We start from the raw sequence: 17,252 nt of genomic DNA on the forward strand, positions 1-17,252 counted from the left end.
TTCCCCTCAAGGGTCCCTGTGATGGTATTAGATCAGTCTTAGCGGTCAATGTGATGGCATTTAGAATTATCACAGAAATGAACCTCCGTGTGTCTGTAAAGAATCCTCTCCATTGGGTTAATTGAGGTAAGAAGACCCACCTTGAAAGGCCTGTGGCAGGCTGGGGTCCCAAGCCGAATGAAAAGGAGGCAGAGCTAAGGAGCAGCATTCACTGTCACGGGCTTCCTGACTGCAGGTTCACTGTGACGGCCTCCCACACCTGCCACCGCGCATGATGGACTTCATGACGGACTGTGCCCTCAGACCGAGAGCCACAATAAACCCTCCGTCCTGGCGTTGCCTCAAGAAAAGGAACTACGGCAGTTCCCGATAGCCTAAGGTCCTGGGGGGGGGGGGGGGCGGGGAGGAGAGCTTTCTACTAGAGGAAGAATGCCAGGGGTCCAGGGCCCAAGCCTTTAAAACACAAACCTTTAGAGAACAAAACAGCCAACATCCTCGTGACTTAGGCCTACACCTGCCCCCTTCATGGTGAAGAGGTGTTAGTCTCACTTCCTTGGGCCATGCCCAAGAATAAAAAGAGCCTGAATCTCATTCCCAGGGCATCCCTTGGCAAGAAAGGGGCGGGGCTCCAACACACACCCCTGACTTGTGAACTTAGGTGCCATCTGCTGGCCAAGGAAGCTACTGCATTTGGACCTGAAGGGTAGTCAGGGAACAGAGCTGACTCAATCCAAACCATGGTCACTTCTGAGACAGCAGAAAATGTCCCTTTCTTTAGGGACCAACTCTTCTTTTTTTGTTTTGTTTGTTTGTTTGGTTGGGGTTTTTTTTGGTTGTTTTCGAGAGAGAGTTTCTCTGTAGCTTTGGAGCCTGTCCTGGAACTAGCACGCCACCACTGCCCAGCTAGGTGGCATTACTTTCTGCTGAAATGAAGCCCTTCGATGACCTTTTCTCTACACCGATAGGACCACCTGATGCCAAGGAGCTGGAATTCATCTGGAACCAAATGTAACCATGGAGTGAAGAGTCCAGGGATGCTGTAGACTCCATCTTATGCACCATCCCTAGAGTGGAGATACCGTCTTAGACAAGCCCTAACTACCTGGAACAGCAAATGGCTTGAGTGTACAACTGATGTTCAGGGACTCTATGGATGCAAAGGGTCCTGAAGAAACATGTGAAAGCATCCTCCGCTCCTGCCCACCCTCGCTGTAGTCTAAGAAGCAGGCGTACTCACACAGTCTTTGAACTTGGGATGATCTTAAACTTAACTTGACTGACGAGCCAAGGACTGGGGAGCTAGGAAAATGGTGATATATGATATTCAGTTTCTATATCCTAGAAACGAGGGGCAGAGCCCGGCTGCCATAGGAAGGCCTGCAGCTGGAGGGGGCAGGAATTAGCGCAGCCTGTCAATGCTGTCCTTAAAGAGAGAGTTCTTCCCAAGCAGTGTCATGGGAGGGGTTGGGGGAGGAGAGAACGCAGAGTGAGTGATTTCCTCCGCCCTCACACCCCCACACTCACCTACCCTGCCTCCCACACAGCCCTGTTCCCCTCCCCTCCACCCACAGATGAAAAAGTGTGTCACCAGGGAACAACCGCCACCTTCCCAGGGGGTGGGGAGACTGCCTGAGTACCTATGGTACTGGAGGTTCCTGAGCTCCCCAGCAATGAGCCACTCAGAACTGTGACCTGGACACCACCCTCTCACGAGAACTACAAACTGGGGCAGTAGTCACACAGCCACTAGGCTTAGAACTACGTGGCTAGAGGAAGCTGGAGAAGTCGGCCTGATACTCAGGAGACATCTTCCAAGCCCAGACATCCTGCAGCCAGCTGGTCGGCCCGCTGTGACTGCTGACACCTCTGACTTTGTCACTTCCCTCTGCCACTGACCTATTCTTACCCCACCCCTCACCCAGATGCTCCCAGGGGTTAATCTTCTACCACCCCTCTCTCACATCCACCCCTGCTGAGCTGCCACGTTCCAGCAGTGATGCCTCGACACTGTTATTACAGTGAGTTCTTTCGCTTTAGCTTGGGAGGGGGGTGAATCTCACACTGTTGGAAGCCAGAGGCCAACAGTCTCAGCAAGAAGCAAAGGCAGGCCGGGCTAGCACCAGGTCAACCCTGACCCTGCTGTTCCAGGTTCCTCTATCCCAGCCCTGCCCCTCCTAGCCTCCAGCTTTCTCCCTGACTCCAGCCCTAAGTCGGGTCTGCCATTCATTCCTTCTCTCTCCTTCTGGAAGAATCATTCCTCAGAGTTGGAGGCATCTGTGCCTGACCCAGGCTCCACAGAATAAGACCATGAGCCTCCTCTCCAGGCCAGGCCATCGCTGGTAGGCAGGCACCCCTTGTCTGGATGCTGAATACTTACCACCGGCTCCAAATATCAGAGGAAAAAAAGCAGCACTGATCTTTATTAACCTCTCTTCCTATCCTCAGCCTTGCCTTGCATAACCTAGGAAAAGTCATTTGCCAAACACTGGAACCTTCTCTACACCTAACTATTGTGGTGCTACAGGCCCAGGGAAAATGGACTGTTATCGTCTTCATCCCTAAATGTTTTCTGACTTGCAACAGAAAGGCCTGTTACTTACTATATAGACCAGGTAGGCCTTGAACTCACAGAGATCCATCTGCCTGTTTCCCAAGAGCTGGGCTTAAAGGCAGGCATGCAGTACCCAGCAGAAGCCTTCTGAGTGACAGAGACCACTGGAAATAGAATGGAGGAAGGCCTCGGGCAGTAAGCATTCCACCCCTGGAGATCAAGCAGGCTGGATAAGTGTCTACCAGAACCATCCCAGAAGAGCCAATGCAGTGAGCTTGACGGTCTGCTGATGGCATCCTAGCACAATGTCTTATCCTTCATCCCTCAGCTGCAGTGAGCTTGACGGTCTGCTGATGGCATCCTAGCACAATGTCTTATCCTTCATCCCTCAGCTGCAGTGGAGTCTGCACTAGTTCTCATCTCACCCCTGCTGTGAGGACTAACTGTGACAGTGTTACTCAGCAGCATGCAGTAAACCCCCAGCAGCTGACAGACAGTATCAGGTCAAAGCATCCAAACCACCTCAGGTCACGGGCCAACACTGCTGAATATGGACATCTCATATTTCAGCTGATATTTTTTCCTGATGGTCACTGAGGCTCCTAGCTTCTGGTTTAGCACTGAATGTTGCTGAGACATTTGATTCCACATCAGTGATGGTGCCTCAGTACCCTAGGCCCAGGCAGCAGGAACTCTTTTGTAAGGGCTCCCCTTTGTTCCGGTCCCTCCCTGCTCCAGAACAATAAGGTACCTCCTTGCCCAGGTCTTCCCGGATGACCTGTCGGACCTCTTGCATGCTGCTTTGTGGGGCCTGACTGTGCAGCACCTTCAGCGTGCTGGTGTACTCTTCCGGCAGCAGGTAGTCCAGAGCCCCCAGGTGCTGGCCCACCTTGATGAAGGTGCCCCGGTTGGCACAGCAGAGCTCACAGAGACGTCTGGCGGAGCGGAGATGCACCTGCAAGAGATGGGCAAGCCAGAGAAGTGAGAGCAGCCTGCTCCCTAGACAGTATTTCCTTCTGCCTCTCTGCTCAAACACCTTTGTTTACTCCCCAGTGCCCAGGGCAGGTACACACACACACACACACACACACACACACACACATACACACACATACACACACACAAACACACACATACACACGCACATAAGCATACACATGCACACACATGCACACACACACATGCACACACTTCCACACATGCACACACGAGCACACACACACACGCACATGCACACACACGCATGCTCGCACATACGCACACACACACACGCACACACCTCTCTTTTCATCTTTTACTTTCCTGGTCCCCAGAGAAGTCAATTCTACTCTCACACTGAGGCCAGCCTCTGCACACAGCCTGGTGATTCCAGTCTCCTCCCATTCTTAACTAGACGGAGCCTTGCTCGCCACACAGCTATTGACCAAGACAAACGTGCTGGCTCGTCAAGGGTATACGGAGTTAATACTTCTGCCACCTACTCCTCAGCCATCTAATACTTCAAGTTGTTTGCAGCTCTACCACTGACAGGTTGATAACAGTAATAATAGTAAATAATAATAACTACTCATATATATCATATTTTTTTAATCCTCAAAGTAGTTCAGGGAGGCAGAGTTGATACCTTTAAAAATAAGAAAATCAGTTGTCTTATTTAGAAAATAGAAATAAATATCCAAGGAAAGGCTACAAAACACTCCAAGTCTAGGGCTTTATTCCCACACCTGGAGCAGACAGCTGGGCAGATTGTCAATGACGGGACCCTTTACTGACACTCTGATCCTACTAGTGTTGAAAGGCATCCCTACATGCACCCAAGCTGGTCCTCCTGAGTCATCAGCCCAGCCCAGCTAAGGGTCTTGAGATTGTGGGGGGGTCCTACCTTATTAGGTGTCAGATCCCGGAGTTACAGATAGTTGTGAGCTTCCATGTGGATGCTGGAAATTGAACCCAGGTCCTCTGGAAGAGCAATCAGTGCTCTTAACTACTGAGCCAGCTCTCCCACCTGGGAGCTACAGCTTCTGAGTAAAGATGGGCCTTGCAGGTAATTTAGGAGACAAGGAGCCCCAGTGTGCTATGGGGACCTGTTATCTGCTTCTACCAACAAGGTAGCAAAGGCGTTTGAACCCTGAAGACAGACTTACACTCCCAGGTGCCAAGAAGAAGAATGATATAATTAGCAATAAACCCATGTGAAGAGTTAACCCAGATGGAAGAAATGTCTTCCTGTAAATTTAGTTGCCAGGTGAGTCACACAGCACACTGTTCCTTTAGACAGTAGTTCTCAGCCTCTGGCGATCAAACAACCCTTTCACAGGGGACACCTAAACCATTGGAAAACATAGACATTTAAATATGGTTCATAACAGTAGCAAATTATAGTAATGAAGTAACAACAAAAATAATTTTATGGCTGGGGCTTGCCACACAAGAGACTACATGAGGAAGGTTGAGAACCACTCTTTTGATTGTAAAAAGAGAATGTTGGGGGCTGATGGGATTGCTCAGCAGTTGAGAATGCTTGCTGCCCTGGCAGAGGACTTGGTTTGGTCCCCAGCACCCACATGGGAGCTCACAAACCATCTGTGACTCCAGTTCCAAGGGATCCGTGCCTTCTGACCTCCGTGAGAACTCAGCACACGCATGGGTCACACCCACACATGCAGGCAAACACTCAGACACACAGAAAAGTAAAAATGTAAGAAAAGGAAAAAGAACCCTGCAGCCCTGAACACCCCCGTCCCAGCTCCAGGCTGCCTTCAGGCCCACAGGGACCCATCCATTTCCAACCCTGTTGTATGGCTCTGATGCTCATCACAACCCATTCTAGGGGAAACCTATGGTCCCACAACCCCACCCGCTCGGTGGAGCCCTCCAGTCTTGATGCAGATAGGGTCCAAGGGGGCACCAATAGTCTGCTTCCTCCAGCAGGAAACAGTAAGAAATTCTCCTAACTTAAGAGAGTGACCCCAGAGGAGTTAGAGTTGGCAGATCCTCTTGCGAAGTGGGAAAACGGGGAGCTGAGGATGCAGCTCATCTGGCAGAATGCCTGTCTAGCATCCATAGGGCTCAGTTCAGTCCCAGAACCACAAAGAACTGAAACCAGGATGAAGCTATCCAGTGTCAGACAGTGGAAGGATGTATGGAGCTGGGTTAAGCAGTAGCCATAGCTGTCGAGGCTAAGCTGAAGTTCTGACGAGATGATGTGGGCTATTGTGGGCAAACAACTCAGAACGTGTGAGTCCGTGTGGGGTCCGCGGCCAGCACCAGATGCCCTCTTCAGTCACACTCCACTTCAACCTTTGAGACAGGGTCTGCCATGATGCTGGAGCTCGTCCCATCCCCCATGCTGGCTGGCCCGTGAGCTCCAGGACCCCACCTGCCTCCTGACTCCCCCTGCCTCCTGACTCCCCCAAGGCCGCCATTATGGATGCACACCACGGGGACACCCAATTTTTATGTAGGTGATAGGAATCCAAACTCAGGTCCCCATGCTTACACAACAGGCACCTTACCAATTAGGCCACATCTCCTGCACCTAAAGGTAAAAGATCTTAGTAAATCAAACCCCTGTAAATGGAACCATCTACACTGTCTCTCAGCTATGGCTCTGCCTCTTCTCTGATCCCAAAACTAGGCATTAGGTTTGGGCAGCAGTGGGATTCTTTAAGGCCTAAACAGAGGCCAAATATTGCTCTTAATGGTTCCAGGGTCCAGAAGAAATGAGCAGCCAGCTGGAGCAGGTATTGCTCAACCCAGAACCTCACAGATTAGTGGTGGCCCGTACCCTCCACATCTTGTGGTCTCCTTTTGTGAACCAACCAACGCACTCCATAACGTGCTGAGCACCCAACCATCTGTCCCTACGGTTCAGCTTGCTGTCATACCCACTAACGAGTTGCTCTGCCAGCCAGCAGGCTGCCCAAGAGGTGGAAAGAACTTGGCTACCTCATCAGACCCAGCCTTGTTCTCTACCCCAGCATCTCCACAAGTAGCTGCTATGTGTGTTTACTGTTATCGCCATTAGAATCTCATTGGACCTCTTTTAAGAGTTAGCTATCTTTCACTATTTAATAATTCTTTACATCCAATTTCCTCCGTTCAAATTACTTATGTGATTAGAAGCTGGGTGATACACAGTGCTAAACCCTGGAATTAAATTTGCAATGATTAAGATGAAAGTTGAGGGATTTTTCAGATTAAGGGAACTAATGAAGCCAGTGTGTGTGTGTGTGTGTGTGTGTGTGTGTGTGTGTGTGTGTGTGTGTGCCACCGTGTATATGTGTGCCACTATGTGTGCAGCATATGTTGCTATGTGTGCCTGTATGTTATGGGGTGTCCTGGGTGCGTGTGTGTGTATGCACATGTGTGTATCATTGGCAGACCTGCCCATTGTGCTCTTTAAGCTAGATTCCCATCTTCATGTCCCTTTGGCTGCAGTCCTTAGAAAGCATTGGCCTTATCCTGTCTAGCTCCTCCACAAAGAAACAGGGTTCACTGTCCCTCATCTGTGGCTTGAAACAGTGACAAATGTATATCTTGACACAAAGGAATGGTCACCTTCAAACACTGCCTAAGCAGCACAGGGATCCATGGTTCACTCAAGCCCAGAGAAACCAGCCAACCCTGGCTCAACTATTACCCGGAACACCAGCTCCTGGGTACAGAGGCTATGTGTGCCTACAATATAGTCTGTATAGCTCAGGGTAAGTCACCCAGCCACCAAAAATGTAGACCAAAAATGGTGACAAAGATAGGTCATATACTCACAAAACTGGGATCCATGAAACTGTGTCAGCACCTACTGCAATATGGCATCCTCATTTCCACTAAAGAAGCCCTGAGGTCACCTTCAACCAGCTCCTAACACACATACACACATACACACATGCCTGAGGTCACCTTCATTCAGCTCCTAACACACACACACACACACACCTGAGGTCACCTTCATCGAACAAGCACACACACACTAACACACACACACACACACACCTGAGGTCACCTTCATCGAACAAGCACACACACACTAACACACACACACAGCCCTGAAGTCATCTTCATCTAGCTTCTAACACACACACACACAAACACACACAACACTCAGAGACAAAGAGCATTGCCACCTACAAAAAACTTAAAATATTCTGTTATGGTGAAAAACCGAAATGCTGACTAACAGAGTGACCCGCAAACCTCCAGGGTCCCTGCACTGCTCCAGCTCCCGCAGGTCCACTGTCCTTTTGGATCAGAAGCCAGGCTCATTCTAACATTCAGGAAAAGTTCCTGACTTAATGCGAAGTTTCTGGCTTTCACTCACTCCATGGTGCTGAGCCTGCTGGTGGCACGGAATCCATGGAGGAATGGAATCCATGGAGAAATGGAATTCCTTCTTTCTGGGATCATCTTCCAGCCATACACAAACGCTTGATGAACAAAGCATCTCCTGACCTCTTCACCCTCTTCAAGCACGCATCTTTGAGCTCAAAAACACCCAGAAGTGTAAGAGAGATGAGGTGATAGACAAGACCACCCAGTGACCCTCCTGTGACAGAAAAATGCTCTGGTCTATGGCCACAGAGTGGCTAGAGAGTTCTAGGCCCTCTCACAAAAAGGAAGAGATGGAGCTAGGGAAGAAAGGAGGGAGAGAAGGAGAAGATAGAAATACACATAGAAGCGGGGTGTTATTCTAAACATACAGACTTCAGGGTCCCCTCAGAGACCTCCCAATTCCTGCCTCTACCTCTGACGTCTGGTACCCATCTGCTCACTGGACCACAGCTATGCCCTTACCTAGGACCTGGCTTCACTCCTCAGTTGGATGTAAGGGCGCAGCACCTCCTCACCAAGATCCCCAACACCTGCCTCTCATCCCCACTGAACTACCACAGAGCAGCTGGCATGGTCTCCCTGTCCGGGCTCCTTTTCCCTTCTCACTCCCAGTTCAATAACATGCCTTATGATTACCTCATTATCACCTTGCTGTAGTGAGTTTTAATCTGGCCCATATTAATTAAAAGCATTGTTATTCGACAGCTTGGTTTGTGGTTTGAGACAGGGGACAATGAATGACTAATAAGATAAACTCAGGGCCGATTAATTACTGATCTGAGCCAATGGAGCAAAGGTCCAAACAGGACCATTCTCTCTCTCTCTCTCTCTCTCTCTCCTCTCTCTCTCTCTCTCTCTCTCTCTCTCTCTCTCTCTCTCTCTGTCTGAATCCCTGGGAGAAGGAGCCCTATCTCCCCAAACTTGGCAGAAAGGTACCAACATCAACATCAGACTGAATCCACAGGGACCCCATCAGAACTGATCAAGTTTGGGGATATCATGAGACAAGTGCCCCACAAAAGATGGAAAGGAATGGGGACAGTGAAAGATAAAGTCATAGATTCCGAACGGAGCCAACCGATCTTGAAGGTGATTAAGTCTATTGTGCGCATGTCATAATGAGCTCATTGCACTGCACATTAACACGTGCCAAAGAAGATAACGATGAGCACAAAGACTCTGACAATCAACAGCAGCATCCCCATGGGCAAGTTACACAACTTCTCACAACTCGGTTTTCGCATCCATAAACAACAGCTACGTCATGGGGGTGCTGGGAAGTGGGTCATATATGCTCTGCTCTTTGCCAAAGCAGGTATTTCTATACTTGTTGTAGGGGAATCCGAGAAGCGTTTTAATCAAGTATGGTAAGATACATAAGCACTGACACGATTGTCATGAAGGAAATTTTAGAATTGTTAGTCACAAATCCCCAGAAGTCATGGCATGCCACACGGGGTGGCATGGAAACTACCAGGGTAGGTAGCAAACATGGACAGAAGTCTTTGCTGCGGGTTCTACAGGAAAGACAGGTGAGACAGCAGCTTAGGCCTGGCTGGCTTGAGCCGTTACTACAGTCCAGGTACATCATGCCACCGTACTTCTAAAGAAGAAACAGAAGTTAAAATAGATACTTTCCAGATCAAAGATGTCCCTAGCTCCTTCTATAGGCGATGGGGTTTTATCGCAGTAGTGTAAAGTAACTAGAAAGAACTCATCATGTAACTCCAGCAGGCGTGGAACACGCGTGTAGATCAGGCTGGCCTCAAACACACAGAGATCCACCTGCCTCTCTCTCCCAGGTTCTGGGATTAAAGGCGTGCGCCACTGCATCTATCTGGCTTTCTCCGAACACAGATTCTGGGATTTGAACTCAGGTCGTCATGCCTGTATGGCATGTGCCATATCCCCAGCCCAATACCTGTACTTAACTAGGAACAGGGTTTTAGACTGAAGGAATTAGTCTCTAGTGACGGAATTCACACTGCTGACAATGATTGAGGGAGGCAGGAAGCAAAGAAAGTTGTCCCAGCATCCCCGGAATCCGGAATCCGCACAAACGAGCTGTCATGACAGCAAGCACTCAGCAAACGAGCTGCAAATTTAAGAGAATAACGATGTTGTTTCTGGCAACTTGCAGCTCCCCCTGCCAAAGAGCAAGCCTGCCTCCACAGATGCCCACAGGAGCTGGGGACCCGCACTCTTCAAGCTGGAAAGTAACCATTGGCCACTTGACAAGGAACCTCGTGGCCAGAAAAGCTAAAGAACCCTTCCTTCCCTCTACCTGCCCTTTACTCACACACAGTGAGAAGATGCGTAATTAATTTGTTCTCACAGTCGCTCTGTGGCCGGGAAAGTGAGGGCATTTCTGGAATGGCGATCATGGACAAGAATAGCAAACGCTAAGACCATGAGCAGAATAACACAGCATCCAGCCTGCCTCCCCTCATTTCTCTCCGTGCTTGCTCAGGATACTGGCCTGGATGTGGGATGGCAGTTTCTTCTCATATCTATACATCTCTGTGCTTTCGTGACTGATGGTAGGAAACAAAACCAAACCTGCTGCACACTGTGAATATGTATTATTCTCATTGGTTAATAAAGAACTAACTGGCCAGGAGCCAGGCAGGAAGTATAGAAGGGACAGCCAAACTGGGAATGCTGAGGAAGAACGGCAGAGGGAGTGGAGTCGCCAGGAGACACCGAGGGAGCAAAACATGCTGAGGACAGGTAAAGCCACGAGTCACGTGACGATACATAGATTAATAGAAATGGGTTAATTTAAGTTGCACAAGCTAGTTAGTAATAATAAGCCTAGCTATAGATTGAGCATTTGTAGTTAATATAAGCCTCTGTGTGGTTATTTAGGAGCTGCTGGTGGGACAGACACTTCCAAAAGTTATAGGCAAGAAGGCCTCACTCTTGGAAAGGGCATGAGGCTGAGCAGCAGGCTCAGGGGCAAATGAAGGGTATTAGGTAGGTAATCTAGAGAACTGACCACAGGTAGCAATTAGATGACGTGATCATCAATGTGACAGGGTCTGGAATCAACTAAGGGGCAGGCTTTCACAGAAAGCTATCTGAGGGGGAAGACACACCAGAAGTGGACAGTACCATCCCACAGCCGCCCAGAGAGAAGTGATCTGAGGAAATGGTAGTGTTGCCTTTGCCTGCCCACCTTTGCTTCTTGAGGTTAAGTCCCTCTACTCTGTGGCTGTTGCTGCCACCACTGCCGCCATCCTTCGCCAACGTTAGAACCCAGTTCCTTGGGCCTTCCTACGAGGACCGAAGATCAGTGTGTCTGTCCTAGGAATCTTCCAGAGCAACAGAGGCATCCATCCTCCTGCACGCTCGGTCTTTCCAGTGAACAAACAGCCACGGTTGGACAACCCAACCTGTCCACATCAGCCAATCTAATTATTCCACTTCGGACATCTTCATGCTCGATATTCTGTTCCTTTAGAGAGGAGGTTTGTCAACTGTGGGTCGCGGCCCTCTGTCTCCAAAATATTTACATTGTGATGTATAACAGTAGCAAAATTACAGTTATAAAGTAGCAGTGAAAATAATTTTATGATTGGGGCTCACCACAACATGAGGAACTGTACTAAGGGTCTCAGCATTAGAGAGCTGGAGAACCACTGCCCTAGAGAATCCTGACTAATACAGATGACATTAACACTTGTTCATCTCATTACATGTACTTATGACACTGTGATTCCTTAGCAAAGTGTCCTGGTTTAGAGACAGAGACTGGAATTACAATTTAAAGTTCCCCAGCAGTAAGCAAGCAAAAGAATTATGGCAGTGTATTTGAGGTGGAGGTGCCAGGTACAACATTCATGGAAAGAATGGAATGGAATATAATGTAATGTAATGACATTTGGAATTTTTCATAGGGAGATTTGTTTTCTTAAGAGATCCAACAGCAGCTCACAGTCCTGCGGAAGAACGGAAGCTTGTTAATAACCCCATGTTTTTGATAGTGAGATTAGCGGCATTGCTCAGGTACGCCCAGGTAATCTCCACAGCGCTTGGAAGCGAAAGACAAAGCCAGAAGAGAACCAGGGAAACAGCATGAGAACTAGACCAGATGCTGCTGGCTCTGAAGACAGGGAGAGAGACCATGAGCCAAGAAACCTGCAGCATCTCTAAAACCCAGAAAAACAGTCAGGTGTGGTGGCACACACCTTTAATCACAACAGAAGCAAGGGCAGAACAATCTCTATGAGTGCAAGGCCAGCTTAATGTACGTGATGAGCTCTAGGCCAACCAAGGCTACACAGTGAGACCCTGTCTCAAAAAAGAAAGGAAGAAGAAGAGAAACAAAATAGAAATCAGAAAAATCAAAAATCCAAGAGATGGATCCTCCTCCAGAGCCACCATAGGGAACTCCACCTTCATTTTGTCCCAGAGGATCATTCTGGGCTTCTGACCTCCAGCATCCCAAGTCTGTATTGTTTTAAGCCGCCATTCAATAGTAATTTGTTTCAGTAACCACAGGAAACTAACACAGCGGCTGTCTCGAAATGCTTTATTTCTGAATTGATGTTTCTAAGGGAAATCTAGCTCATACAGAGTCTCCATCCTTAGCATGGGTTCTTGGAGGCTCTTCCCATGCTCTGGCACACTGGCTCTTCCCAACCCCAGTCTCCCTACCTCTGCCCTGCAATCCTTGAAGCTCCTCCCAGGGTGGCTTGTATTCTGCCATTGCCCAGCAGCCCTGCAGGGAGCCTGGTACAGGCATGAAGAAAATTAGAGTCACACAAGAGCTTTATGGCATCTATCCCCGACCATCACTAGAATGACCACAGCAATGTCCAAAGGTCACATGACAGGGATCGTCCACCACTTTCAGGGGCAGACCTTGACCATGTCCCAGTATGGGGGCTGGAACCTCTTGAGAGAACCCATCATCAGTGTGGCAAGGTAACACAGACACAAGGAAGGAAAAAGCATACCTAGCCCCAGCCAAGGCCACTTTTGCACAGAGCCCCAGGAGCTGCAAAGCCAGCTCCGACAGCCTCCCCCTTTCCCCTTTCTGGCTGCTGGACAGCTCTTCAAACACAGCCCAGGTCAGAGAGCTCTCCTTAACTCCGCTCTCAGTGGCTCTTTATCCTGTGACTACATTTTATCTCCTTTAGGACACTCAACAGAAGCTCAAAATATCTTGCTCATTCCCTCGACAACTCATCTAAGAATACACACTGAGCCTACTGTGCCAAGTGTACCAACACAGCAGCAAGCAAGAGAGACCAAGCCCTTGTCCTCTTGGAGCAAGGTGCTCTTGTGAGATCCCCAGCTGTTGTTCGCCTCTTGTCCCCTCAAGAACGGACCACTGAATACCCAGCATCCCACAGAGTGGCAGGCATACCATAGATGCTCACTAAGCAGTGGCTGCTCCATTGGTTCTATGAATGTTCATGCTTGGATACTCTGCCCAATATGAAGCATAGCATGGAAATGCCCCCCCCCATCATACAGATGGTCAGGATGAAGTTCTGTTCCCTAAAGAAAGGCCTAGGTTGAGATGAGGGAAGAGGCAATACCCCAGTTCCCAAACTTCTTGGTCTTAAATTAGCCGCCAACATGTGCCACTGTTGTCAGTCAACAGTTTATTTGTATATTTAAGCAAAATTATTCTGCTAATTGGACATATGTCTCATGGTTCTACGAGGCAGAATCTATTAAAAGGTCTTGCTGTCGCAGGCAAGAGCCGGGAGAGGAGTTTTTATTCGGGGACAGGAAGAGCGCTGAGTGGATTTTAATTTGGTAGAAAATAGCTGCTTGGGGCCACAATAGTGAGCAGGAGCAGGAATGAAGAGCAGCCTGCTTGACTGCGGCAGCGGCGACCACCTACGCAGCTGCGGCGACCACCTACGCAGCTGCGGCGCCTTCCTCCACACTTCACTGGTGAGAACATGCCATCCACAGTCCTATGTTAGAGGTGCGGTCACAGAAGCAAGAGTACCACATCCATCATGCCTGCTCAGGTATGAAGCTATCCTCACAGCCCCTGAGGCCTGACCTCCTGAACTCCTTAATGGTAAGGTGGGAGAATTCTTAAATCCAAGGGGAACAGACCAAAAGGCTTCAGAAGAAATGGCCAAGAGCTGAAGGGATGGTGGGTAGGCAGAAAGCAGACTATCAAGACTTAACAGCACCGGGCGGTGGTGGTGCACACCTTTAATCCCAGCACTTGGGAGGCAGAGGTAGGAGGATCTCTGTGAGTTCAAGGCCAGCCTGGTCTACAAGAGCTAGTTCCAGGATAGGCTCCAAAGCTAAAGAGAAACCCTGCATACTCTCTGATACAACTAGCAAATCCATGCCTGTGTGGCTGCAGGCTTGAGGAGGGCTGGGCGCGCCCCATCAGGAAGTAGTGGGCACAGGTTTAGGAAGGATTACACCATGCAGCTCATCTGAGCTCCTGGGGTGTGCTGAACAGCAGCCTTCCTCCCCAACACACACGTGCGCGTGCACACACACACACACACACACACACACACACACACACACGCATGCACGCATGCGTGCTTACACACACACATAAACACACACACACACACACACACACAGAGAGAGAGAGAGAGAGATGCAGACGCTTCCTAGCCCCTGGAACTTAAAATTGTAACCTTATTTGGAAAGAGAACTTTTGCCAACATTACTGAGAATTTTCAGATGTGATCAGCCCAGAGTACCTGGGAGCGGCAGAAGACATGTCTATACTAATGACAACTGTCCCTACAGGAAAGAGAAGGGACGACGGAGGCCGAAATTGGAGAGATGCAGCCACAGGGCTGCTTGGAGCTCTCAGAGGAGGCCAAAGATTCTTCCCTAGGACCCTGTAACAGCACAACACTCTTAGTCCTTTGATTTTGGACTTGAAGCCTCTGAAACTACAGGAGGATGTGTTGTTGCCGTTGTGTTAAGTCACTCACTAAGTCATCTGTATGACAATCACAGGGAGTTAATTAGTGGTGACCCAGTGATTAGCTGTGGACCCCTAGACAAGTCACTTAAGGAGCCTGTGACAGTCTCTTCATCTGAAAGGGGACTGACTGGGAAAGAAGGGACCACCTGGAGGAAGGGCACAGGAGAGATCAGTGTGAGCGGGAATAAACAAGAACAAAGTCTAATGACATATGTATGAGGATGCATTGGGGAACCCAGTGCTTCATATTCAGACTAGGAAATTTACTTCTTAAGCTTCTTTACAATGGGAACAATGGGAACTACACAGCTGGATAGTCTGGGAGTTAGGATGGATGACAGAGTCCTTAGCATCATACCTGTCTCATAACTGCTGTTCGGATACATGTGAACACCTGCTCTCAGCATCAGAGAGCCTGTCTTCGTCAGACTGGGATGCATCTAAAATGGGCAACAGCAGTTAGAAGCTGGGTTTCTGCAGTTCCCGCCCTGCTGAAGGCCTTGAATTAGGTGCAGTTTGTGTAGAAGAGTAGAGAGAGAGAGTGGCCAGATAGCAGGGGAGATAAGATGGCCATGGTGGGTGGGTACCAGCCAGCGTCTGGTTTACAGATGGTTTAGGCTTGCTTCTCAAAAGGTGACCTTATGCCAGTGGCAGTGTGAAAAAGGGGTTCAATAGGCAGTTGTAGGTGGGTACAGGGAATGCTATTTGATTGTACATTAAAGAGGAGAGAGGGCCAGCAAAACGGCTCATCAGGTAAAGGCACTTGCTGCCAAGATTGATGAGTCCCCAGGACCCCTATGGAGAAAGGAGAGAACTGACTCCTGCAAGACACACACACATACACATACACACATGCATGCACATACACACATGGTCGTGTGCACATATGAACACAAACATAAGTAAAGGTAAATTATTTACTTTAAATTTACTTGACGATTTTAAAGTGATGACAGGCTGTGGAATAATCCTCTTGTACACTCTAAAGATTTGTCACTCAAATTGATTTAATAAAACACTGATTGGCTAGTAGCCAGGCAGGATGTATAAGCAGAGCGATCAAACTAAGGATGATGAGAAGGAGAAGGGCAGAGTCAGGAGACTCTAGCCAGACCTGGAGAGAGCAAGATGGGCATGCTGTACTGAGAAAAGGTGCCGCCACGCAGCAGAGCATAAATAAGAAATATGGATTAACTTAAAATGTAAGACCTAGTTAATAATAAGCCTTAGCTATTGGTCGGGCATTTATAAGTAATATTAAGCCTCTGTGTGGTAATTTGGGAAGCGGCTGCTGGGTATTTGGGACCAAATGGCTCCAAGACTGTAGTAAAAAGCTGCCGGCCGTTCCCGCAGCCCTGCTCCCAGCTGTCTGCTAGCTTATGCCCCGAAATAACAACACACAAACTGTCTTCATTTAAACACTGCCTGGCCCATTAGTTCCAGCCTCTTACTCATATCTTGATTAACCCATATCTAATAATCTGTGTAGCACCACGAAGTGGTGCCTTACTGGGAAGATTCTAGCATATGTCCATCTTGGGCCGGAGCTTCATTGCATCTGTCTCAGAGAGGAGAGGCATGGCATCTGACTGAGCCATCTACCTCACTTCCTTCTTCCTGTTCTGTCTACTCCACCCACCTAAGGGCGGGCCTATTAAATGGGCCAAGGCAGTTTCTTTATTAACGAATGAAATCAACACAAACAGAAGACTCTCCCACATGACAAGACAGGAAACTTCCACCTACAAAGGCTCACTGGTTAAGAACACTGATGCTCTCAAAGAGCACTCAGATTCAACTCACAGCACCCACATGGTGGTTCACAGCTACACATAAATCCAGTTCCAGGGGATCCTGTGCCTTCTTCTGACTTCAGCGGGCACCAGGCATACACATGACCACACATACACACATGCAGGCAAAATATGTACACATAAAATAAAATGAATAAGTATAATTTTATTTTAAAGAAAAGGAGGTCAAAACTGTAATTTTACCAATATTAGTTGTTAAATGTTTCACATGGTTTTAAAATATAAGGTCTATATGCAGATATGACAAAACAGGGTGCTATTAATGGTCAAAGTCCCTAGGCCACTAATGAGCCTAGATCAAGTAAGAAGGTACTGGAATGTCCTTGGGCCTACAGAGAGAGGCCACCACAGGTGAGCCCAGTCTCTGGGGAAAAGCTGCAGTCCCACCATACTTCCCTGCAACGGAATGCAGGGTCCCCTGAGTCTCCCAGACTGCCAATCCCAGGATCACAAAGGCTTCAGGCTTAGGGCCCCTGCAGAGAACTGCGCTGATTTGTGGTGTTTAGGAAGACTTGGGGACACAGTAGTCCAGAAAGGAGATGCCAGCTCAATCACAGACTGCCTCCTCACCCCCAGAGACCCAATCCTCAGGTGACCCCACCCCAGCACATTACACATAGCTCAG

General features: G+C 48.7%; 1 protein-coding gene across 3 annotated transcripts in view; it reads right to left on the reverse strand.

Moving 5' to 3' along the window:
• The window catches only part of Adck1 (aarF domain containing kinase 1), a 92,829-nt gene that overhangs the window by 54,885 nt on the left and 20,692 nt on the right, over positions 1 to 17,252 (reverse strand). For all 3 annotated transcript variants that reach the window (XM_038336744.1, XM_038336745.1, XM_038336743.1), the window contains exon 4: positions 3,303 to 3,506. In XM_038336744.1, the coding sequence (XP_038192672.1) occupies positions 3,303 to 3,506 (204 nt within the window). The remainder of the gene's footprint in view (positions 1 to 3,302; positions 3,507 to 17,252) is intronic.

Source organism: Arvicola amphibius, chromosome 7 (assembly GCF_903992535.2).
Source record: "Arvicola amphibius chromosome 7, mArvAmp1.2, whole genome shotgun sequence".
NCBI lineage: Eukaryota > Metazoa > Chordata > Mammalia > Rodentia > Cricetidae > Arvicola > Arvicola amphibius.